This window comes from Phalacrocorax carbo, chromosome 6 (genome assembly GCF_963921805.1).
Source record: "Phalacrocorax carbo chromosome 6, bPhaCar2.1, whole genome shotgun sequence".
NCBI classification, from domain to species: Eukaryota; Metazoa; Chordata; class Aves; order Suliformes; family Phalacrocoracidae; genus Phalacrocorax; species Phalacrocorax carbo.
Genome location: NC_087518.1, coordinates 58,902,963 through 58,926,017, shown reverse-complemented (window position 1 = coordinate 58,926,017; position 23,055 = coordinate 58,902,963). Strand labels below are relative to the sequence as shown.

The 23,055-nt window shown below is 40.2% G+C and overlaps 2 protein-coding genes across 2 annotated transcripts; both read left to right on the top strand.

Moving 5' to 3' along the window:
- Positions 1-581: 581 nt before the first annotated feature.
- GCLM (glutamate-cysteine ligase modifier subunit) lies at positions 582-13,634 on the top strand. The gene is made up of 7 exons (XM_064455530.1): positions 582-852; positions 3,553-3,618; positions 5,995-6,079; positions 6,843-6,899; positions 8,146-8,348; positions 9,568-9,682; positions 11,441-13,634. Exons 1-7 carry the CDS (start codon positions 733-735, stop codon positions 11,608-11,610), a joined length of 816 nt encoding a protein of 271 aa, XP_064311600.1. The 5' UTR covers positions 582-732; the 3' UTR covers positions 11,611-13,634.
- Positions 13,635-13,940: 306 nt separating this feature from the next.
- Positions 13,941-22,787, top strand: DNTTIP2 (deoxynucleotidyltransferase terminal interacting protein 2). Its single transcript, XM_064455528.1, has 7 exons — positions 13,941-14,100; positions 15,108-16,861; positions 18,360-18,495; positions 19,186-19,281; positions 19,662-19,826; positions 21,040-21,149; positions 22,634-22,787. The coding sequence occupies exons 1-7, from the start codon at positions 13,975-13,977 to the stop codon at positions 22,725-22,727; spliced, it is 2,481 nt and encodes an 826-aa protein (XP_064311598.1). The 5' UTR covers positions 13,941-13,974; the 3' UTR covers positions 22,728-22,787.
- The last annotated feature ends 268 nt before the right edge of the window (positions 22,788-23,055 follow it).

The window sequence follows — 23,055 nt, the reverse complement described above, 5'->3', positions numbered from 1 at the left end:
TTCACCCAGCACATCTTCACCAAGATCAGCTGATATAAAACTGGAGCGACACCCTGATGTTAAGTGTCACCAAAATTTAAACATAACCAAAGCACATAAGCACTTGGTTTCCTTTTCTGGGGCCTTTTACCTCAGCGTCTATCAACGATTCTCTGTTACTTATAAGCGTCATGACTAAAACTCCGATGGTTTCATTCATTTTACTAAGCCTGCAGAGTAGCTAAGGGCTTGCAGGTGATTCCACCGGGCCCACCCGAGCGACCGGCGGCCCGGCGCACGCTCGGAGCTCTCCCGCCGCCGGCAAGGAGTGTTACCAACCGGGAGAACCAGGCGTCTCCTCAGGGGCCGAGCCCCGTCTCACCTCAGGGGCGGCCGCCGCCCCCCGCCAAGCACCCCCCTCCCATCAGGCGCCGCTGAGGAGAGCGAACGCCTCCCGCGGAGGCAGCGCGCAGGCGCAGAGCGCAAAGGTGAAGCAGCAGCCGGGACGCGCGCTGCCCGGTTGAGTGCGCTGCTTCCCGCCCTCGCTCCGCCCCACCCGGCCCCGCCCCGCCGCCCATTGTCCTGGTGCCGTGTGACCGGGGACGGTTACAAAGCGCCCGCACCCCCCTCAACACCTCCCCCGACCCCCCTCCGCCGCCGTTATTTGTGCTGAGTCACGGCGCGGCGGTGTCCGGTGCGGCGGAGAGGCCGGCGGTCGCAGCAGCAGCAGCAGCAGCAGTGCCAGGCTTCCCCATGGGGACGGAGGGCGCCCGCGCCCTGCTGGAGCGGGCGGCCACGCTCACCCTGCAGACCGGTAACCTCCTCAGCTGGGGCTGCCTGCGCAAGAAGTGCCCCGCCACCCCCGGAGAGGAGGTGAGCGGGGAGGGCGGGCACCGGCGCTTCCCCTCACGGTGGGCGGGGGTTGGGGGGCGAGCGATCGTTATCCGGAGTAGGGTTTGGTTTTTTTTGGCGATCCGGTGTCCGTAATCGAAGGGGAAAAGTGGAGTTAGTTTCCTTCACGGCCGGTTTAGTCAACGGAGACCGGCCCCGCGGCCTGGCGGCGGAGAGCTCCGGGGCCGCCGGTGGCGGGAGCGGGAGCGGGAGGGAGAGGCAGTGCCAGGGCCGGGGAGGTGCCCCCGACCCGTGACCGCGGGAGCCCTTTGGTGTGTTTGAGTTTCTGAACAACCCAGAGCGTGTTTTTGCCCTTGGGGCATGAAGAATTACAACGTTTGCGGGTTTAAGTACTGTCTGTAATGGCAAAGGAGGACCTTGATGCCTCTTTAGCAAGAGGAAGGCACGACTAGATACGAACTTGCATTGGAAATGGTGAACATTCTCTTTTCTAACCTGAAATTAATTTCTTGGTGGTGACAAGTCTAAGGAAAAATTACTCACTGCCTTCTTCCTTAAAGCATACGGTGGTCATTCTGTGTTAGAAAGTTGAAAGGACTCTTTAATCACCACTTTAAAACTATTACTTTTACCAGTATGTGTCAACACTTAGAATAATCCTGATAAAATGTCTGGAGACCTTGTGGTCGTGAACTTCAGAACCACTGTATTTTCTGTCTCGCCATGACACAGTAGTCTGAAAATGGTCTTTTAATAACGAGAAGAAACAAGGTTTTGGCTGGCTGTTGCTAGGTAGTGGCACCCACCGTTGGTAATCTGGAAGTTGGTTGGTTGCGTGCTAACTGTGCACAAATGATAAGAAAGGTGACTGGGAGGATGATGTAATGAGAAGGAAGAATTCATCATACTTTTATTTAGTTGCCGTGTGGTAATAACTCTTTTATTTGGCCTGGTTGCTCAATACATTTTGTGGTCGGTGTGAAATAGGGGTAGATTCTGTAGCAAAGACATAGCTGTATTGTAATGGGCACGTTCTGGAGGGTAGTTAAATACAGAGTCGCCAGTGTGCGTAACTAATCAGTGAAGGGATTTAAATTAATTTGTTTACAGGGAAATCTGCATTTAAACATGAGGCTGCCTGCTTTCCAGAGTTGCTGGAATTCCAAAAGCAGATGATTGGCATTAATTGTCAGAAATTGGCTTTTAATGCTTCTATTTGATGTAGTTAGTGTGTGTACAGTTCTGAGGGGCAGAAGGTAAGCTAAAACATTGCAAACTGGGGAACCCTGACTTTATAAGTTTGGGGATGTAACTGTATTTGGAAAAGCTGGTCAAAGCAGTCAAGTATGCTGCACTTTTTACATGTGTTGAGGACAGGGGAATGGTGTGCTTTGGAGACAGAGGCTTGAGCATACTAACTGCAATAGAAATATAAAGCATGACAGTTGCAAAGTAGCAATATATAGAATACCATGCTTAGAACTGTCTCACTTTCCCTCAGAAAGGAAAAGATAACATTAGTTATCAAGTTACATAAAAAAGATATGTGAAAATATACCATTGGTTATCAAGTTGCATCAAAATAGGCTAAAGATTTCCAGCTTTGTGGGTAGTTATTTACCGGGGGTGGGGGAATTAAATTCTTTTGACCAAGTTTTTTTATGCTACTTTAAATGACTGGGAAAGATTGTATAGACTTTGTGCTTAGAAAGTATTCTTACTGTATCATGTCTTAAACTTTGAGATATCCAGCTTTAAGGGGGGAGTTGGCATCTAGTTTGTGCATGGTAGTATGAGCTCTCTCAATTAACGTCAGGTGTCACAGGAAAATGCTTTTTAGTGGTACAAAAAGTAGGTATCCACACAGTTATAAAATATATTGCTAGAAGTGAAGTAAAGCAGGAGCTCATGGAAGTGCTCCAACCTGTGGCAGACGGTAGTCTTGACAGCACATTTACTGGGCCTGCAGGGTAACAATTCCAATATGTATCAGAGGGAAACTAGAGCGTTGGTACTGCTGAAGCACCGGTACAATATGCAGTTAATTAGCTGATTTAGACTTAATAGTTTTGCCTTACTGTGTTCAAGAAAATCCATGATCAGAATCATAGTCAAGTTTGTTTTGCATTTCTGGATGCAGGAAAAATGCAAGTGTGGGGTAGAATCTGAAGGTTCCCCCTTCAGTAATTAAGGACTTAAAAGCATTAGTGGTTTGGCACAGTGGAATAGGTCGGCAGTAAATGAAAAGGGTCAGATGCATCTTGGAAAGAGAAGTAATTAATATAACGACTATTTAGTGATTGATTGTAAAGTCACGGTTCTAACAATGTCACAGCACCTATGCTATTATCTGACTATGTTGAAACTTAAGCATCTCTAAGCAAAAAAGAATAATACAAAAACCCCAAACAAACCCCACCCCCACCCCCTAGTTCTTGCTTGCTTAGCATTGTTCTTTCCTTTAAAGTTGCATTGGTCTGAGAAATAAATGAAGTACAGTGCTTGTATTACTGCTAAAACTCTTTGTAAAAGAAAGAAAAATATGTAAGTAAACTAGTTTGAACAAATTTCAGATGGAAGCTATGAAGGAAGACTCTTTCGTGGTTGAAGGAATGGTGTCATTAGTTTGCCTGCTCAGTCTGTCCTATGTGCGTATGAATCACTGTATTTCTTTGCAGCTGTAACATACCTACGCTTCACTATGAAAAAAATCTTTTGTAGGTGCGGGACTGCATTCAGAAAACGCTGACTGAATGGAGCTCAAAGATTGGACAAGACCTAAATCAGGTAGGAGAGGTATTATGTGTATTATTCATGTTACACATGAAAACAGATAAATATGTAGGTGGTTACACCTTCTAAAATACAAATGAATCTACTAAATGTCTACAGAAGTATCTGCAGCACCAGATATCTTAACAGAGTATTTATCAAAACCCCCCTCTTTTTTTTCTTCTTAATATTTAGTAAATTCGGGGAGTTTAAAAAATACCAAAGTAAAGAATCCTCTGGATGGCAAATAAGACAATTCTTAGCAAAACAAAAGTCCTGGTCTGTAAGATTTCAAGTTAATTGTTGGGGAATCACAAAAACAACAACAAAAAAACCCCAACTGTGTACCTCACAAGTTTGCTAGCATGCTTGTAAAAACACAGTGGAGAATTATCTAAGCTATGGAGATGATAAATTAGAATCATTAAGGTTGGATAAGACCTCTAGGATCATCAAGTCCAACTGTCAACCCAACACCCCCAGGCCTTGTAAAGCATGAAGTGCCATGTCTACACGTTTTTTGAATGCAGTCGGGGATGGTGACTCCACCACTTCTCTGGGCAGCCTGTGCCAATGCCTGAGCACTCTTCCTCCAGTAAACACATTTTAAAGAAAAATACCCAACCTAAACCTCCCCTGATGCAACTTGAGGCTATTTCCTCTCATCCTATCGTCTGTCACTTGCGAGAAGAGACCAACCCCCACCTCACTACAGCTTCCTTTCAGGTAGTTGCAGAGAGCGATAGGCTCTCAGCCTCCTCTTCTCCAGGCTAAACTCCCCCAGCTCCCTCAGCCGCCCCCCAGCACACTTGTGCTCCAGACCCTGCCCCAGCCCCGCTGCCCTTCTCTGGACACGCTCCAGCACCTCAAGGTCCTTCTTGTCCTGAGGGGCCCAAACCTGAGCCCAGCATTTGAGGTGGGGCCTCCCCAGGGCCAAGCACAGGGGCCCCATCCCTGCCCGGCTCCTGCTGGCCACACCAGTGCTGACACAAGCCCGGGGGCTGGTGGCCGCCTTGGCCACCTGGGCACTGCTGGCTCATGCTCAGATTGCTGAAGATCATCCCATTTGGAGGGGAACTCTGAAGTGCAGCTTTGGGTGTTTCAGAAATATTTTTGAAGATACAGAGGCGCCAATTTTTCCCTTAAAAGCTAGAGACTTCCACATAATTCCTAAAACCACAGTCATGGACATCTAACATCAACATCTTGGTGTATTTGCCTGCTCCTCTTTCACCATTGCTTCTGAAATTCAGCAAAGCAGCAATAGGTTCCCACTAAATACATTATTTGCTCTGTGAAATATTAGCATGCTTCATTAAAAAAAAACACACCCACAAATCTAAAAACCAACCAACCAATAAAAAACTTTTGTGACCGTTTCTTTGGGTTTTGTTACCACTTCTTGTGTAATGGTGGCTTCAGCTGCATGTTGCTGCATTCCACACTGGAGGCAGTTATTGCTGAATGATTTATGGAAGGTCTAATGATTGTTCAAGAAGAGAACATAAATAAATGTTTGTCTGTGTAAGATATAGGGATCCATTTAAAGTTCCTTATTTAGTGTAAGCTAGGTTTTACTGTCAGAATATGTTAGCTGCATAATTCCAAGTTCTTTTATTAATTGGTTTCCAGTAATTATTAAAAAAAAACAACCCAACAAACTTTTGTTTAAAATGCTGACTGTATGGAATAACTCAAAGATTCATTTGAGGTTTTTTCGTAGGGCAGCAAAAATTACTGAAGAGTTCTTGGGTGGGGGGAGTGTGGGGGGGTGTGGATAATACAAAATCTCATGTAGGTAAAGACTTAAAAAAAGTCACCTTGTGCCAGCTGACATGAGCTGTCAGCCTAGTCTTAAATGAGGTCAGAGTGAAATCTCTAAAACTTCCCTAGTTTTTAGTTTCAAAATTATTGTTTTAAATCTGCATTTTATAGCATTTTCACTGTAGACTTTTCATAGGCTTCACTGAAATTACAAAATATTTTTATGCAAAGATGTTGCCACCCAACACCCAAAAACCCTAATTCTGATAATGTTTTTTTTATCAGCTGGCAAGGAGGCTTTTTTAAAGCAAGGCAGTCTGAATTGGCACAGTGATCTGTTCACATCAGAAAATCAGAACACTACTAAAACTTACTCCAATAATTCTTACCAGTAATTTGTACTTTTTATATTAGGGGCACATAGGGCATTTCACGTAGCTTCATTTTCCTGACCTCCCCTCAAAGATCACACAGCATTGGGTTGGTTACTTTCTGCCATTGCATTTTTATACTATTTTAGTTTCTAACGGCTGTAAGGCTTTTTTTTTTAATTACTTAAAAACATTCTTCAGGAACTTACTGTCTCTTCTTGACAAGTGTTTCCTAAGTCTCATGTACTTACTACAGGAAATACTGGAGGTTCTGGAATGTGCTGTAGCTCAAGCTATAGAAAAAATAAATCCTGAAGAAAGGGATGAGCTGAAAGTATCAGGTAAGGACATAGTAAAAAATCTGGTGACATAAAAGGGCTCCTTATGCAGTCATTAATATGATGTTCACATGTATATTCTTCCACTGTGTTTTGTAATTGCAAAGTCAAATGACATTAGCGCATGCTGTCGTACTTTGGGTAATCTAGAAGTTGGCTAAGACAGACTTGAATTTGTATTTCAGGTTTTAAAGCAGCTTGGCATTTTTCTAGCTTAACTTACAACTCCTCAAGACATTTTAAATGTATTTTGTGAATCTTTGACTTTTCTGAAGCGAAATATTACAGTTAATACTGCAATTAAGAAATAGTATTGGAAGCACATTTATTTGCATAATTTTTCCAGGTTGAATATGATGAACTTGAAGGAGGCAGTCCAAACTAACACTAGTACATTTTGAGTCTCAGTAAGTTGTGAAGAAGTCTGTTTGTACTATTACATTTGGGGTTTTTATGCAGGTTGTTACACTTATTGCTTAGTGTCTTGATGCTTAAGTCCTAGCTTTACAGCTTATTAGATCATCTAACTGGATGATTTCTTGTTCTGAGACTGCACAACAACTTTGACATTTAAGAGAACGGTGTCTTTATTGGGCAGTCACCTTTCAGAAGGTTGGTTTTCTTCTCATGTTTGAAGTAATTGGAGTATATTCTAAGAACCCTTTACCCAAGAACTCATAAGTAGTGGATGTAGCAAAAGTAAATAGCTATATATTTAATAATAGCTGGCTTGTTTAGTTACTGATTCCAGTTCCTTTGAAAATAGCAAAACTTTTCATCGTTGGATCAAGCTCCTCATCGATCAGAGATGCAGTTGACCTGGGTAAGTGTGAAACTCAAACTCCTGGCAGAGTTTCTTTTTTACTTTAGTATTTAGACATAAAATTAGAACCTTTTCCATTGAAGAGGTGTATTTAATGGGTCTCACAAGTATATCCTGTTTTCCTATTAAGAGACACTTAGGTTATCAAGTCTATTTACATGTTAATTCAGTCAGTAAACTTATTAAATGTGGATCACTGTAACCTTGTGTCTGCAAACTCAGTCTGATTCCTTGGTCCAAGCAGGAGCAAGATTTTATCCTTTCACATGAAACTTGGTAAAAGGTGGATAGCGTGTGATGTTTTAGTAGCAGTGAACGTGACGAGCTTTGCTACTAACTGTGCAGTATTTCAGAGATTAGTTAGGAAATGAACAGTGCTGCAAGCAGCTGATGAAAGAGTTAAGTTCTATTGAAAATACAATGTAATGTCTGTACGGATACATAAGTTTTGTTAGCCTAACGTAGCAGTAATTGTGAGCAGCACTGAATTTTACCACTTTGGAAGATTGTTGGGCATAAGTGGTTACCAAAGAACAAAGGGTCAGATGTCATTCTTTTCTATTGATACCCCCATTAATAGCCTCTTTATTGTAGGTTGTAGTACCTTTTGTTAAAAACACATTAATAGAATCCTCCTCAAGAAGAAAATATATTATATAGCTACTTAGTTTTATTCTTCTTGCTGTGCAAACAAGGCCTCATGACTTGAATCTTTCCTAAAGCTCAGTGATACTCCAAGACTTGCTACTTCTCTCTGGCAATTTAAATCTCCATATTCCAAGTGCTTTTAGTCTAACTCTGCACATGTATCAAATAGTTCTCCTAGTCCATGCCCTGTACTTGTGTTATAGTTCAGAGTGAAAGTTACATATTTTGGAAGAAATTGGGAGTGAAGGAATCAATAATTTTATGTCACCACTGTCTTCAGAGAAAAATATAGTTTTACTATTGAAAAGGAGAAAAAAGCTTTATGCTTTGTTTGGCGGGGTGTGTTTGTTGTGTTTTTTTTCTCTCCTCCCCCACCAAGACTTACAACTGAAACTTGGCCTTCAGCTCTATGTTTGATTCTTTGCTAAAAACATTGCATTACTATCCCTGACTGCTGATACGCTCAGAGTTTCAAACGGTGAATGGGAAACTAGCAGAGTGAAGCAGTAGGTGTGTGTTTTGCTGAATTTGAAGAGTCATGCTGCTTATGTTCGTATCTCACAAAAGGTTTTGCAGTGTCTCTGTACTTTTTCCTCAGCATGTTCTGCCCTTGGAGTTGCTCAGTTAGACTCCGTCATTATCGCCCCACCTCCTGTTGAAGATGGAACTAGCCTCTCCTTGGAATATTTGCAACCTTACTGGAAAGAACTTGAAACTCTAGTTCAAAGCAAAAAGATTGTTGCCATAGGTACCTCTGACCTAGATAAAACACTGTTAGAGCAGCTGTATCTGTGGGCACAGGTGAGCACAAGTTTCATGCTTGTAGCATTTCTAGGAAAGAGTAACTGTCCTGTTGGCTGCCACGTTGTTATAAACTTCTGTTATAAATGGGTTTATACACAAAATATTAGCCCTGTTGTTTTCAGCATCTTATGGATGGTCACAGTGTTGTTCAAGGTGGGGAAGGCTCAAAGTGCGATTATCAGGTGTTCGATGGTGTTACATATAGGCCTGCAAAGGATGGAAACCATGGGTCTGTTCAGTAGCAGGTTCTTTGAAGTAGTTAAGTTTTGAATGCTCTTATGTTTAGAAAGGAGTATAAACAGTACTCTTAAGCCTTTGGATTTATTGCAGTGACTCTGAAAACATAAGTTGTTTTCACTTTAAGCTGTGTTATGAATGGAGGGATTTCCCCTTTGAGAAATGGTGTTTGAGTGCTAAGCTTAAATGTAAAGAGGAGGACAGGCTGTGAATCAAGTGGAACAATGTTTTGTTGTCCAATATGACAAATTGCCTCTTGAAACACCTAAGTGATGGAGGCCTGTACTAGTATGTGCCCAAGCTCATGTAAGCTTGTGGATTTACTGTTTCCTTATTTGCTCTTTCAGTACTCCTCTTAGAACATTTCTTTTGTGGTACATGAACAGACTGTATAAGTCTAAGAGGTCCTGCTGAGAGTTCTGATCTGTGCTCCTCGCTGTTTTGTCTATACTGAGAGGAGGGTAATTGAGGGGATTAACGACCACTGCCTGCATGGTGGTCATGGAGGCAGTTTGTGATGAGCAGAGTCAGTGGAAGAGAGTCCCTTTTAACTTAATCTGATCCAAGCACTTACCTGAAGGCGTGGAAGGCTGCAAATTATATATCCTTAACAAAAATTACTTGGATTTTTTGAAGTCTCTTTCAAGCTAACACCCCTGTAATGTTTTTAGTACAACCTGCTGCCATTTAGGGAGCACAGCAGACAGGAAGACAGAATGGGTTAGTACCCATCTTGCTGTGGCAGCATCTGAAGTTAGATCCTGTTCTTGTTTTAGGTTCTGTGCTGCAGGAAGTTGCAAATGTTGAGTTGCCTGGTCAGCATCATGCGGAATTAATTAGCCTTGTTTGGACCTCAAAACTATGGTCAAAGGCAAATTGTTCAAAGCAAAATTTCTGTTGTAATAGAGGGCATGGGGGAAACAACTAAAATACAGACATTAATATTTCTTTCCTTATAAAAGTATTCGGTTACTTTCAGGTGAAACCAAGTAGTAACCAGGTGAACCTAGCTTCCTGTTGTGTGATGCCACCTGATCTCACAGCATTTGCAAAACAGTTTGACATACAGCTGTTAACTCACAATGACCCAAAAGGTAAGGCTTTGCCTGATAAGTTAACAGAAGACTTCTAAGCGCATTTATTCAGTACAAAATCGGGAATAATCCTTCTCTGAACTTTGTTACATTTGTATCCTGAACAAAGCATTCTGACAGTTTCATCCCTTCGACATACTCTATTAAAGTTCTTTTGCTTCAAGAAATGGGGGAAAAGGCAGTCTTCCAGCCTTGCATAGTTTCTTGAAATCATTTTAATCAGAGAAAATAAAGTAAATAGAAGAACAAACTACCAAGAAATTTGTACTACATATGTTCAAAAAATAGCTTATTTCCACAAAACATAAAATGAAATGGCAGTTGTATGGCTGAAGGCCAGTAAATGACAAATGAAAGTCTGCTTGCCCAGAACTTGCCTATGAAATAGTTCACATAGAAATGTTGGTCAGTGGATTTTTTGAGTAGTTTGGTAATGTTAGGCATATAAAATTATTATGCTTTAAGCAGGATTCTTTCAAAGTAGTGACTTCTTAAATTAACGTTATTACAGAAAGAATTGGCGTAAATTCTTCACTTGTTTCGTGCAGAGTTTAATTTATCAAATGATTGAAGGACTTGGAGGCTTTCCTTTAGACTCTAGAACTCTTGAGCTACCAGCTCCCTAGAATATTCTGGGATATCATATTAGTTTCTCTTAAACATCATCTAATCTTCTTCACTAGAATGACACGTTTAAATATCTTGCTGGAATTTTAAGCAAGAAGTCTGAAACAATATTTAGTTAATTCCTGCCCTACGTTCTTCCTTAATACCAACTAACCATGATGATCATACTTTTACTTTTCTTCTCCTTTCTTTCCATTCTGCCGCCCCACCATCCATCCCCCCCTCCCGCTCCCCCCCAAAGAAAAAAGTATTTATGAAGTAAATGTTTGATAGTACCACTGTTACAACTAATGAATTTTATCAGTGCTTGAGCACGTATCAGCACTGCTCCAGCAGCATACAAGATGAATTGCCATTCAATCTGAAAATTTCCATGTCCTGTGAAGTCCAAAGTGCAATCTGCAGTTTAGTAAATGCTCTCTATTCAGTCATGAAATAGAGTCATGAAATGAAAGAGAAGAGGATTTGGCTAAAAAACAAAGTGGGGAGTGATTCCCTTACATACTGTTTGCTAAGCTTAACTTCTCTGTAATGGCCAGCGTAACAGCATTGAGACTATCTTTTGGGAACACTCCTCATCAAAGAGATTGTTCCCTTGACTGACTTTCCAGAGGAAACTAGGAGGATTTGTACTTGCCTTCCTTTTCAGCTTTGTGGCATTTAAGCTCATTTTTCTTAATGCTTTCTGGGCTTGTGGTTATTATGAACCAAGTTATGGGAGATGCTATAAATGTTGACCTTCCAGAGACTGCAGAGCTGAGAATGCTCAGTACTTTGCTGATCTCAGCCTTATGCTGTACTCACCTCTGGTTTGCCTAGCTAGCTTCTCTAAGGTGTTTTTTTTTTTTCCTGCTAATGGCTCTGCTGATCAACTCCATTTGATACTGTAGAAGTCTCAGTTAAGTAGTTTTGTGGGAAATACTTAATATTGGGGGGGAAGTGTCCTGAAGATTTCTGCTGTAATATGCAGGTTTTTTTACCCTGTGTGCACTCCAGAAGAGTGGATCTGTGGAGTATCTGGCACCACTTAAGATTTCTCACTGTAGGAAAAGGCTTCTCTTACTAAGCGTTGCTTTTTGCAGCTGTTTACATTACATTACTTAAAGCATGAATATCCTTTTTTAACTTCAGAAATACTTTGTGATGCAAGTTTCCAAGAAGCTCTTCAGGAAAGCATCAAGAACACGAAAGCACACGAGTGGATTCCTTTATGGCTTCTCCGGTATTCAGTCATTGTTAAAAGCAGAGGAATTATCAAGTCCAAAGGCTATATCGTGCAAGCTAAAAAAAATGCCTCTTAAAATACTTTCGTTTTCCTTTTTTTTTTAAACAGCTTACTGTTTAATTTCTTGGGAATGGGGGGAACATTGCTTTTTTAATAGAAACACTTTTACAGCATTTGTAACGAAGACCAAAAGTTGTAATTATTCAGTGTGGTGCCAGCAGGAGTGTCTGCAGTGTTCTTATGCTGTTTTTCTTTCTTAACCTATTGACCAGTTCATTTAAAATATGAAATATTTGGGGTTTGGTTTTAATTGAAATTATAGAGAAAGTTTAAAATATTTTTCTTGGTATGACCAGTTCACTGTAAAATTACCATTATATTTTAGCTGCCGTTAGGTAGTATAGAGAAATATATATTTTTATTTTAAAAAAAAAAAGGAATTCTCTTAAATAATAGTTACTTACCTGGTAGGTACAGATTTCAAACATTCAAGGACTAGTTTTTATAGAAAATTGTCATCTTTTATGAAAAACTACCCAAAAAAATTAAACTGGTATGTCATTACTTGGTATGTGTACATATAGGCAAGTCAGCTGTTTAATTTGTGCAGATTGGAAAATTGGTTTATTTTTAATATAATGTAAAAGACCTCTATCATTTAGAAAAAGTGCATCTTCCAAATTACTTTCTGACTGTTACTTGAATTCCTTCTGGCTTCTTTGTGCCTCAATATACTTTGTTCAGTGTTTGCACAAGAGTGATGGCATCTTTACTGTTTAAAATAGAAAATGTATTATTGTGTGAATGTTTAAAAATCAGAATTGAAAACAAGTGATGAAAAATGTGTTAATCCCAAATTGGATTGTGCCTGTCTTCTCAGCCGTGGCTTGTTTTTTTGATACTTGTGAACTACGCAATCAGAATTGGCCAAGTCATAACAGTAAATGTTGAAGCTGTTCCCTATAGGATTGTGTAAAATGGATGACTTCTTTTGGGGTAAGAAACTTTGTTGCCTGAGTGCCATTCAGAAATGATGCAAGCCAAGGGTTAGCTTGAAGTGAGGCATATTTTTGTTTGGCAGTAGCTTAAGCTTTGGCTTTTGAATCCTAGAGGGATTGCTGCAGCTGAGGCAAGGCTTTGGTTTAACGTAGCCTTTCTATCAAAAAGGCCTTTTCATTTCCTTGGCCTTCAAATCAGAGTAGATAGCAAAAGATCAACTTGTAGTGCAGTGGGAGCTTGATACTGTCTAAAATACTAATTTTCTTTTTTATTTCAGGCAGGAGCAGGGCTTCATACTAGCAGTACTCATCAACTTAACTGTATATATTTTGACATTAGGAGTGTAAGGGAGTGAATTTTCATCAACATCTTTCAAATTCTGTCATATAGGCAGCTAGTGGAGGTCGCATGCTTGCAGGCGGTGTCTAGTGTCAGCTTCCTGTAATCCATTCCATTAAGTGTAAAGGTGAAATTTTTAAGATACCTTTTGATTCCTCTAATATCTTAGGTATAGGTGGGAAATACTGGGAAATACTCCTGGACTTGTTCAGCTCTTTTGATAAATGAGAGAGAAAACTGGAACTAGTAATGCATCAATAAAAGCTTGAGGGTTTTTTTTTCTCCTAATCAAAATGTAGTGGGGTTTGGGGTTTTTTCCATGTCAGGTCAGTTTGTATCCAAGTTTCAAAACTACCTGAGTTTCATTTTAACCTTCCCTACCAGCTCCAAGTTGCGTGCTGCTGCTGATTAACCACTATCTGTAAATTCTGTCTCTGTTTGGCTGTTGACATTCTATATTGTATTACTCGCACGTGTGCTCAGTTTTATAAATTGAAATGCTACCAAACAAGAATTGTGCTTTAACAATGTATGGGCTGCTCTAATGGGATAATTATTTATTTCCTTTCTGTAAACTGTTAACAAATTGTTTGCTGTAGAAAAGTATTCTTCAAGACATGATAACCTTATTTTTCTAGAGTGACTGACAACCTGATAAAAACATTACACTATCTCATTAATTTGTGTCAAAGTGGGAGAGATGGGATTTCCTTCCATGGCAGAAAGTTTTAATTAAAAATTGAAATTATTGCAGGCTTTTAATCTGTGCTCTGTATGAATTCTCATAATCTCTAACAGTATTTTACAGTCATAAATAGTATTTTACACTTTTGTCATAAAATATGCTCTGGGATTTCACGATCTAATGGCGTATGTCATCCCCTCCCCTAACCGCGAACGCGCGCGCCCTAGAGCAGGTTGCCGCGCTGCTGGTCACGCCGCCGCCGCCTCCGCCCTCGCTCTCCCTCCGTGGCCCGAACGCGGCTTTTCTCCGTTTTACCCGTTTTTTTAATAACCTGAGGTGACGGGGCGGGGCGGCGGCGGCCCCGCTCGCGCCGCCGGCAGGGCGGGCGGAAGGGGCGGGCACGGCGCGGCTGACAAGATGGTGTCCACCAGGCGGGCGGCGGCGCGGCGCAGCGAGCCGGGGGCGCGGGCCGCGGCCGGGGCGGGCGGCGGCGGCGGTAGTGACAGCAGCCCCGCTGGGTCCCCGCCCGCCGGCGCGGCGGAGGTGAGGGGGGGGGGGTCTGGGAGCGCGGGGGAGTGGGCAGCCGGATGCCGCCCATCCTGCGGTGCTGCTGCGGTGCTGTGGCAGCCATCTTCCTACAGGCGTGCGGCCTCGCCATGGGGCCCCCCGGTGTCCGCGGCGGGCGGGCGGTGGAGCACCTCCCCGGTGTCCGGGGCCCGCGCTAGGGGCAACAGCGTGCCCGCCTGCCGCGGCTGGCCCTGCCACCGCCTTCCCCCCTCGTGGCTTGCAGCCGTGGTGGGTTGTTAAACCATTTAACGTTATGAGGTAAAGCTTAGAGTATGGGGTTTTGCGGTTTGGTTTTTTTTCCCCCCTTTTTTCCTTATACACTGTAGTTATTTCAGCGTTTCTCTGTGGCTTTTCCACTAGACCCGAAAACGCAGTCACGTAACTAAGCATGGTTTATGTTGTTCCTACATTGTTCTATGTTTTGGGAAGATCCTGCTGGTGCAGAGTGTTATCTCTTTCCAAAATTTTGAATTGTCTTCCAGGTAGCTTACAAGCATCATTAAAGAAGCAGATTATGCTTAACATCAGAGTTGCTGCGAGGCCAGTCTGTTCCTAAAACTGTTAAAATTGGTTATAGAAACAATTTTGGGGCACATTCTGCCAGTTGCTAGGCTTCAGTGTTTTATAGTTGAGCAGATCTTTCAATGTTTCTGAACATCGCTTCTGGATTTACTTCCCATCATGGCTTGCCAGAACTTTTTAGAATTCTAAGATATCTGTTTATATTTCTTAATGTGTTTGTTTAAATTTCTTAATGGATGTATGTGCTGCTTTGCCTGCCTTGACCAAAAGCTGGCAGATAAACAAATAAGCAAGGGACGGTTTGTTAACACTTCTTCCACATACATAGGGCTATGCAGTGATATGTAATATGTCATCAGCTTGAGAAGATTTGTTTAAAAGATTGTTAGTGATTTGCATAGCGTCCTTTTCCTGGGGTTCTTTTATCTGTTAATACTTTTTTTTTTTTACTCCTTTTCTAGATGCTGTCTGCTGAAATGAGTACTCCTGTGCCTATGAGGATGACTAGAAGAAGAACTAAATCAATTTATAAGCCAGAGGTAATTGAGGAGTCTCAGTCTGAAGAGGTGGAACATGCAGAAACAAAGTCAGATATCAGCGATAGCCTAGAGATGCAAATTACTAAAAATGAGAGCACATCTGTTCATTCAGCACAACCAGCTGCTGAACCACAAGCTGATGGGGATGTGTCGGAAGCAGAATCAAACTGCTCTGCTGTGTCTGGTCTTCAGACACCTTTGGTTCTAAGAGTAACAAGAAGACGACAAATTGTAGTTCCTTATCAGCCGGATTCTCCTGACAGAAAAAGACGTGACAAGGCAGCTTTTCTAAATAAGTTAAGCAGGATTCTGGATGAAGGTGATACCTCTGAAGCCGAGTCTTGTTCCTCTGCTGTTTCTAGTGGCCAGGTGCCTGCTGTTACCAGAACTACAAGAAGCAGGCAAAGCAAAAAGAAATTGCAGCCAGATAAAGTTCATGAAGGCCAGAGTGAAGATATTTCTGATGCAGAGTCATGCTGCTTAAGTTCCTATATGGAACCGCCCATCATTACCAAACGAATTACTAGGAGCATGCAAATGAAATCACAAGCAGAAAATACTAAGCAGACTGAGAAAGGAAACAGAATCGTTTCAGAAGATGAGAATTTAGTTGAGGATGCCGTTAAATCTGAGCCAGTAATAAATCTTGATTCTATACCTGCTGCAAAATTTGCCTGTGACACAGAAGACGCTTCCACTGTCACTGAGGATAATAAAGAACCCAGTTCACGTAAAAGCAAATGTTCTTCCAAATCTGTCAATACAACCCAGAGTGAAGACATGAAAAAAGAGGTTTTGAATGATGAGACACCCAGCAGTCTTAGAAAAATGAAACTAAGTGACACTGGGTCGCCTGAAAAAAAGGCAATAAAAAATACAGAGTCTGTTGGGGTAGATGATTCAAAGGAAGCATGTGGCCAAATAGAAGAAGAACACAGTAAAATACTTGGGAGGGAGGGGAAATTAGAGCGTATGGTTCTTTCTTTGACTGATTGCATGAGTCCCAAAAAATTCTTAGAATCCCAAGGGCAAACAGCACCACATGAAAGTAAAAACATTCTAGAATGCAAAAGAGCAGATGCAGAGGCAGATGCAGAGCAGTCTTTCACCCATGCTGATCAATCAAGAAAGGGTGAGCAAGCTAGTGCAGCGAGCAGCCCAGAAAAGGACGTAGCTGTTGCACAAAGACCTGATAGCGTTGATAGATGCAGGATGCTTGAAATCGGTGTGGACAGTGGTGAAGAACAAACTGGAGAATATGCTGAATCTGTATCCCACAACAGTGAAAGATCAAGCAGTGGAAACGATTCTGTTACATTGTTTCTGAGCAAAGATGAAAGCGATGAATCTGAAAATAGTGATGTGGCTGACATAGATACAGTTGAAGACAATCTGTGTTATAAGGAGGCAGATGAGAGGACTCCTTCCCTGAACAAATCGTTAAAAAACAGTTCAGTGCATGCTGAAGGACTTTTTGTAATTGATACTGAGCCTGGCATGAGTTCCAACCAAAAATACTATCTAGATCAGGTAGACCAAGGTAGTGATGCTGAAAGTAAGCATGAAGGAGGTGAAAAAGGTGAAGAATCCTCAGATCTGGAAGACGCTGAAGAGGAATTGATAGATGAAGATGAGAAGGATGAAGATGATGATTTGTTGAAAAACAAGATTGATGTGTAAGTATCTTTTGGGGAATAACTAAATAATCTGCATTTCATTCAATCATATCCATAGCATATGTACATTAAGCGCTAAATGATGCGGAATAAATGAGGGAGTAGTCTCATCATATAAGCCGTATTGATGTGAAAAGTGGGGTTACACAGATTATAAAATGCAAGTATAGTCCATAAATTCAGGGTTTGCGTTTTTTTTGAGTTATGTGTATACAGAACAGAACTCTGAAATATTTAGGCATGTGGAGGCCTTGTATGTGTTCGACTTGAAAAACAAAATGTGAAACTGGGTTAAACTTGTCAGGCCGACTTAATCACATATTCAGGTCACAGTTTTCTTAATTGTTGATTATTTTTTTTGTTTAGTTTGAATATAAATAACAAGAAGTCCAGTAAATTCCTTACACATTGCCTAATTAGATCATGCTTTTTAATCCTAAACAGTCATGTATACTTTTATGTTTTCAGTTCTTGTTGTGCTGTGGGATGGTGACACTTCAGGGGGAATCGGCCAGTATAGAATCACAGAATAATTTAGGTTGGATGGGACCTCTTGAGCTCTTGTAGTCCAAGTCCTGCTAAAATCCCTTTATATGCTTCAGATGTTTAAAGCATAATACTCTGTTTAGGTTGGATAAATAACACTTAATCTTCTCAAAACCTTCAGGGAGGCCAGAAGTCTTTCAAGAATTTAGCCAAGCATTAAGTGTAAAGGCTTTATAGAAGATTAGTCACAGTTTAATAAAAAGTTATAAAGGGCTTGTATTAAACATTTAAGGTACAATAAATATCTGCTGTACATCTTTACATATTACCATATTTCTTCATAATACTTTATAGCTTTTAAACATTCTTGTCAAAAACCTCCTTTTGAGTCAGCCATCATACGTTGTTTGCAGATACATTCCTTTGGCGTAGTGAAAACATATGAAACACATTAGCTTTGAAATGTTTAATAACGCTATTCCTACTACTGTTTCACGTACAAGGATATAACATTCCTACGATGAATTGTAGCTTCTTCATACTTTCACTAAGAGTTGATATTTTTACCACCCACGTGTTTGCTTTTTTCAGGTTTTTTTTTTTTCTCTTTAGCTAGCAAGCTTCTCAATGTATAGGAGAAGGGTGCTGATCATGAGTTCTTTCAGCAAAGTTAAGCGAATTAAGAATTCAGTTTTATGGAAGATGGTAATGTCTAAGATAAGAATACAGCATTAAGAGTTAATATGAAAGATTTGTGGAAGTGATTCCACAAGTACTGTTCTTTAATAAACTCTCACTTCACATAATGGCATGATTGTTTGTCCCCCCTCATCTTCTGTCACCTCTAAATTATGCATTTATTCTAGGTACTGAGACTTAAAATAATTCAGAACTGAACCTAAGTGGGAAGAATAAGAAAAATGTTTTTTCTGTTTATCTTTCTCAGAGGACAGTAGAAGGTTTAGCTGCATGCTTGTTACAATATTCTAATCATTAACTATTTCCCTTTTAGTTTACATCTTTCCAGCAGCATAGACCCTGGTTTGAATATCAAGAAGCTTGGAGGTTTATATATTAGTTTTGATGCAAAAAAACAGAAGCCTGGCTCAAGTGTAACTAAACCACTGTCAGAGAAAAAGAAAGACCAGGTAATGTGCTTACAATTATGCAGTTACCTGTAAGTACAGTAACACAGAGATGTTAATTTAATAAGGTTGGTTTACTTGTTTTACTTGTTTTTAAAGTAGTATCCTGTTTTATGGTTTTTTTGAGAACTTCCATTCTTTTTTGCCAAAGTGTGGATTTATGTTTGGTTTTAATTGTAAGACTTTAAACACGTGACACTTCAGAAAATGAAAAGCAGTGCAAATGCCAGCATTATCTTGTAAAATAAAACAAAGCTGATTATGCCTGCAGCTTTGCCTAATGGTACACGAGCTGAAGGTCTGCTAACAGATGTGTAGTCCCTAGCAAGAGTGAATTTCAGTATATAAATGTCTGTACTCTCCCTAATATGGAATTAGCAGTTTTGTTTCAAAAGCACCCTTTGAGGTAAAGGAATGTGTTATTTTTGTTGAGACTCTTTTCTTAGGCTCATCCAAGACAGCCCTCTTCATCCTAAAGTATTTGCTGTAGGCAGATGCTTTGTGTTGTTGGCCAGGGTTCTGCTTTGAAGGTCCCCACTACTTTAGTTGTGGATCAAAGAAGCTTTTAAGTGTTGTATTATAATGCTTGTTTTAGGTTCTGCATGATTCTTTTAGTAGGTTCTGTAAATACGGTGAAGTGGTAGAATTTGTATCAGTGAGATGACTGTCTAATGTTAAAAAAATTTCTTACAGCTCTTGGAGAAGAGTATAATAACTCCAGATTTTGAAAAAAAGGAATGTGTCCCATCCTTCAGGGAATCACTTCACCAGCTAAAGAAACAGCGCAGGGTAAGTGAAGAGCTGATAATGCCTCAAATAACAAAACAAGCTTTGGTAGAAAGCCCCATGCTGGGACTGTGTGCGTTTATGGGCCTCACTGGAAGTAGAGTGATGAACTGCGATTTAGTGTCTTCCGTGAGCCATCCTATGAAGAGCCATCCTTTTAGTCACCAGGACAGTGAAGTGAAAGATAATGTGCTCAGGTGGTACAAATCTGTCATTAATACAGTGCTGATGACCACCTTATTAAAAGGGTCATGAATTATGCTTTTAAAAGGTACAGAGTTATGTTGTAAATGCTTTACCCATCTTGTGGAGGGGAGGGTTCCCTGCTCTACCCTGTCCTAGTTCCTGACTGCAAATTTACTAATCTTGGGATTGCATCCTAGGCAGAGCGAGAGAAAACAACAGGTGATGGTTGGTTTGGTATGAAAGCCCCAGAAATCACAAGTGAACTGAAAAATGATCTTAAAGTTTTGAAGATGAGAGCTTCATTGGACCCTAAGCATTTTTATAAGAAGAATGATAGAGACGGTCTACCCAAGTACTTCCAGGTAAGGAAACAGCAGAAGGTGGCATTATACTGCCGAAGTTCTGAACAGCTCCTCTTATTCCCTGCCTATTTTGTAGGCAGCCTCTATGTTGATTTAATTTCATAGCTTAATTATTGAAGTGGTTTGATTACTGGGCTGCAGTTTACAACTCTTTAACTCTATATTATATATGGGTATATGCTGGGGTTTTTTAATTTCAGCAGATCTCATAGTCCTGAACAAACATCTGACTTAATTCATATTCTGAACCCTCAGTGGATTAGATTTTCACTGCTTTTTTTAAAGCATTAGCTTTTTTTAACAAGTGTGTAGAAAATTAGCATTTATTTTCTTACTAGCTAATACAGTTTGAATGGAGACAGCTAGCTTTGTCTCCCGTGTGCCTGCTCGAGCAGGGGGGTTGGACAAGATGATTTCCAGAAGTCCCTTCCAGTCCCTGCCTTCTGTGAGTCTGTGACCAGCCCAGACTTCTGCTGCTGTAACTCTCAGCTTTGAAGTGGTTTGCATAAAGAAAATAACTTCTGCACAAACCATGGAAATAGGCTTCCGTCTGCTTACACCTGTTTGAATAGTTAGCGTGCTTGAGGGAATTGTTTTTATTTCTCAAAATATTACCACTTCACTCTAAAGAGTGGGTCATCTTGTATGTTTTGAAGTTTCTGGGCATAGAAAAACTTAGAAGTGTTCTGCATAATGAGATCTGCACAGGTCTGTTTTCACATGAAGCATGTACTCCATGTATCTCCACTGCTAACCTGAATCATCAGAACTGGTTAACGTGCTGGTTGGAAACAATGTGGTGTGTTCCAGGACGAAGCTCTTGCATTAGAACTGAATTAACTGCTGTGTAGCCATCTAGCGAAACTACCACAATGGCAGAGACAGGAAAGAGTTAAGATGGTCTTAAGGACTTCCTTTCCCTCCTTGGGAAAAAGTTTCAAAGTCAAGAACTGGATTCCTTTTCTGAATGCGAGCTTTGATTCAGCAGTCCAGTGCTGAAAACTGTACGGTCTTGGAGCTCAGGCCCTCCTCTGTGCACTAAACAATGAGACAAAAAGTGGCTCTGCATACAAAACATTGCTTAATTCTTTGGATATTTTGCACTTTCTTAAGGTACTGTTCTGATCTTCTCTGGAGGTGTCAGTGAGGATTTAAAAAAGAAAAAAAGGCAAAATAATCAACATCTTGCTGAATGCTTTTATTTGTTTTCTAGGTTGGAACTGTGGTTGATTCTCCCATAGACTTTTACCATAGCCGAATCCCGAAGAAACAAAGGAAGAGAACAATTGTTGAAGAGCTGCTTGCGGATTCTGAGTTTAGAAGGTATTTAAAAACTGTTTTGTAATTCTGATATCCTATGGAAGAGAGGAGTATTTTTCACTATATAACTTTTTTGTTGTTTTTATTCAGCTTATATGGGTTTTTTTTATACTTCAAAGAAAACTTTTTAGACTGTTTTAGCACTTCAGCAGCACTGCCATTCATTGAGAAGATCTAAGGGACAGGCGCTAATTAAAGTGAGATAGTGTGGTTTTTTATCTTTGTAAAGGTTTTATCCAACTTGGGTTATTGCTACTGGCAGCTGCTCTTAATGTCAGTGTTGAAGAGATAGCAGCCCTATTCTGGTTTACTTCTAAAATAAGTGTCTGCACAGGCTTACACCAAAATCCAAGGGCTCTGAATAAGTGATTCATGCCTATGCATGCATGTTTTTTTGTTGTTTAAAGACTGAATAATTTTTCTTCTCATAACTGACAGAAAAGCGCTACTGTAATTCTATGAAAGTTGATATTATTTCATTTTATAAGCATGTCAGTCTGCCACCTGTCATAGGAATCAAAATTGTGCTAGAAGTCTTACTTGAAGAACATGATTGAATTAATTAATGTTTGCATACCCTGCAATTTCTGGAGATCCCTTAGTTGATCCATTTTGATATTGGTTATTACATGACGTTAATATGTGCTGCTTTTTTCACGTAATGACATGTTTTCTTGGTAGTAGTACATGATTTGGGATTACAAGGCTAATGTTGTCCAGCTTGTAAATTAATTATTAATCTTGGGAAGGCAAGTTATTTCTTAACTTTGTGGCTTGAACTGATTTATAAGGTATTTATTAGAAGATATTTTTTAAAAGTAATGTTTTTGAAACTTGATCAGTTAATTTATGTGGTGGCTAATTAAGAGCTTTATCCAGATACTTGAGCGTTAGTGCAGATAGTTGTCAGGTTTCAGTGTCGCAATCAAAAGCCTCAATACTGCTCAGTGTGCAGTGATCTGTTGTGGTAATTAGTGCAGGTACGTAAGGATCCGTATTAGAGGAGGTAGCAACTCATGTTCAGTAAGTATATCCTGTTGATTGTTTAGTGTTTAATCTCATCTCAGTTTTCAATCTTGAGTAGGGTAAGGCTGATTATCTTGAGTTCGCTGAGAGGGCAGTATAAAAACGGGTATAATTTATCCATAGTATTGTCAAAATTGATGTCTTCCTGCCATGAGCAGTAGCAGTGTTTTAGCAAACTGTCCAAAACGTGATGGTGTAAGCAATGAAGAACCCCCTGGTTGTGCCAAAATGAATGATTCTTCAATCAAATTTACTTCCGAAACAGACTTACCTACCTTTATCATTAATCCAAACGTTGATTTCCCTTTACCTACACATAAGTGTATAAAATTAAAGAAATCTGACTCAGAAAACATGAGAGAACTCAATTTGGCAAATTATATGTGTAGAGTACTTTCCATGTTATCTTTTCCTGAACTTTGGTTTACCATGCTTAAAAGTAAATTATCTATTTTGTTCAGATATAATAAAAAGAAGTATCAGGAGATCATGAGTGAAAAAGCAGCTTTTGCAGCAGGGAAGAAGAAGCGGAAGAAGAAGAAATTTCACAATTAAGACTAAAGAAGAAAAATAACAAGCTGGAACAACTTACTTGTTATAAAAGTTTTTACAGAATGCTTTGGTTGTGGTGTTTTTGTCTTTTTTGAAGACTGCAGGTCATGCGCCAATTGAGGTTTAGGGAATTCCTTGCAGTGAGAATTTGGTAGGGAGCTTTATCAAGTTATTAGGTATCTAAATTTAAATTAATTTAGATTTTAAAACTAAATTAATTTTTAATATTTGTGTAAAAAGATAACTATATGAAAGCATGTTGTTAAATCTGAGCACAAAATCCAACTTCATGATTGTGGTCTTTTAAAGCTTCAGTCTTTACAGCAATGAA

Excerpts from the sequence above, each read along its gene's own strand:
- DNTTIP2 (XM_064455528.1), top strand. The coding sequence starts at position 13,975 with ATGGTGTCCACCAGGCGGGCGGCGGCGCGGCGCAGCGAGCCGGGGGCG. Across the intron at positions 18,496-19,185 it reads CAGAGAAAAAGAAAGACCAG|CTCTTGGAGAAGAGTATAAT; the intron begins GTAATGTGCTTA and ends AATTTCTTACAG. Across the intron at positions 21,150-22,633 it reads GCGGATTCTGAGTTTAGAAG|ATATAATAAAAAGAAGTATC; the intron begins GTATTTAAAAAC and ends TATTTTGTTCAG.
- GCLM (XM_064455530.1), top strand. The coding sequence starts at position 733 with ATGGGGACGGAGGGCGCCCGCGCCCTGCTGGAGCGGGCGGCCACGCTC. Across the intron at positions 3,619-5,994 it reads TTGGACAAGACCTAAATCAG|GAAATACTGGAGGTTCTGGA; the intron begins GTAGGAGAGGTA and ends TACTTACTACAG. Across the intron at positions 9,683-11,440 it reads AACTCACAATGACCCAAAAG|AAATACTTTGTGATGCAAGT; the intron begins GTAAGGCTTTGC and ends TTTTAACTTCAG.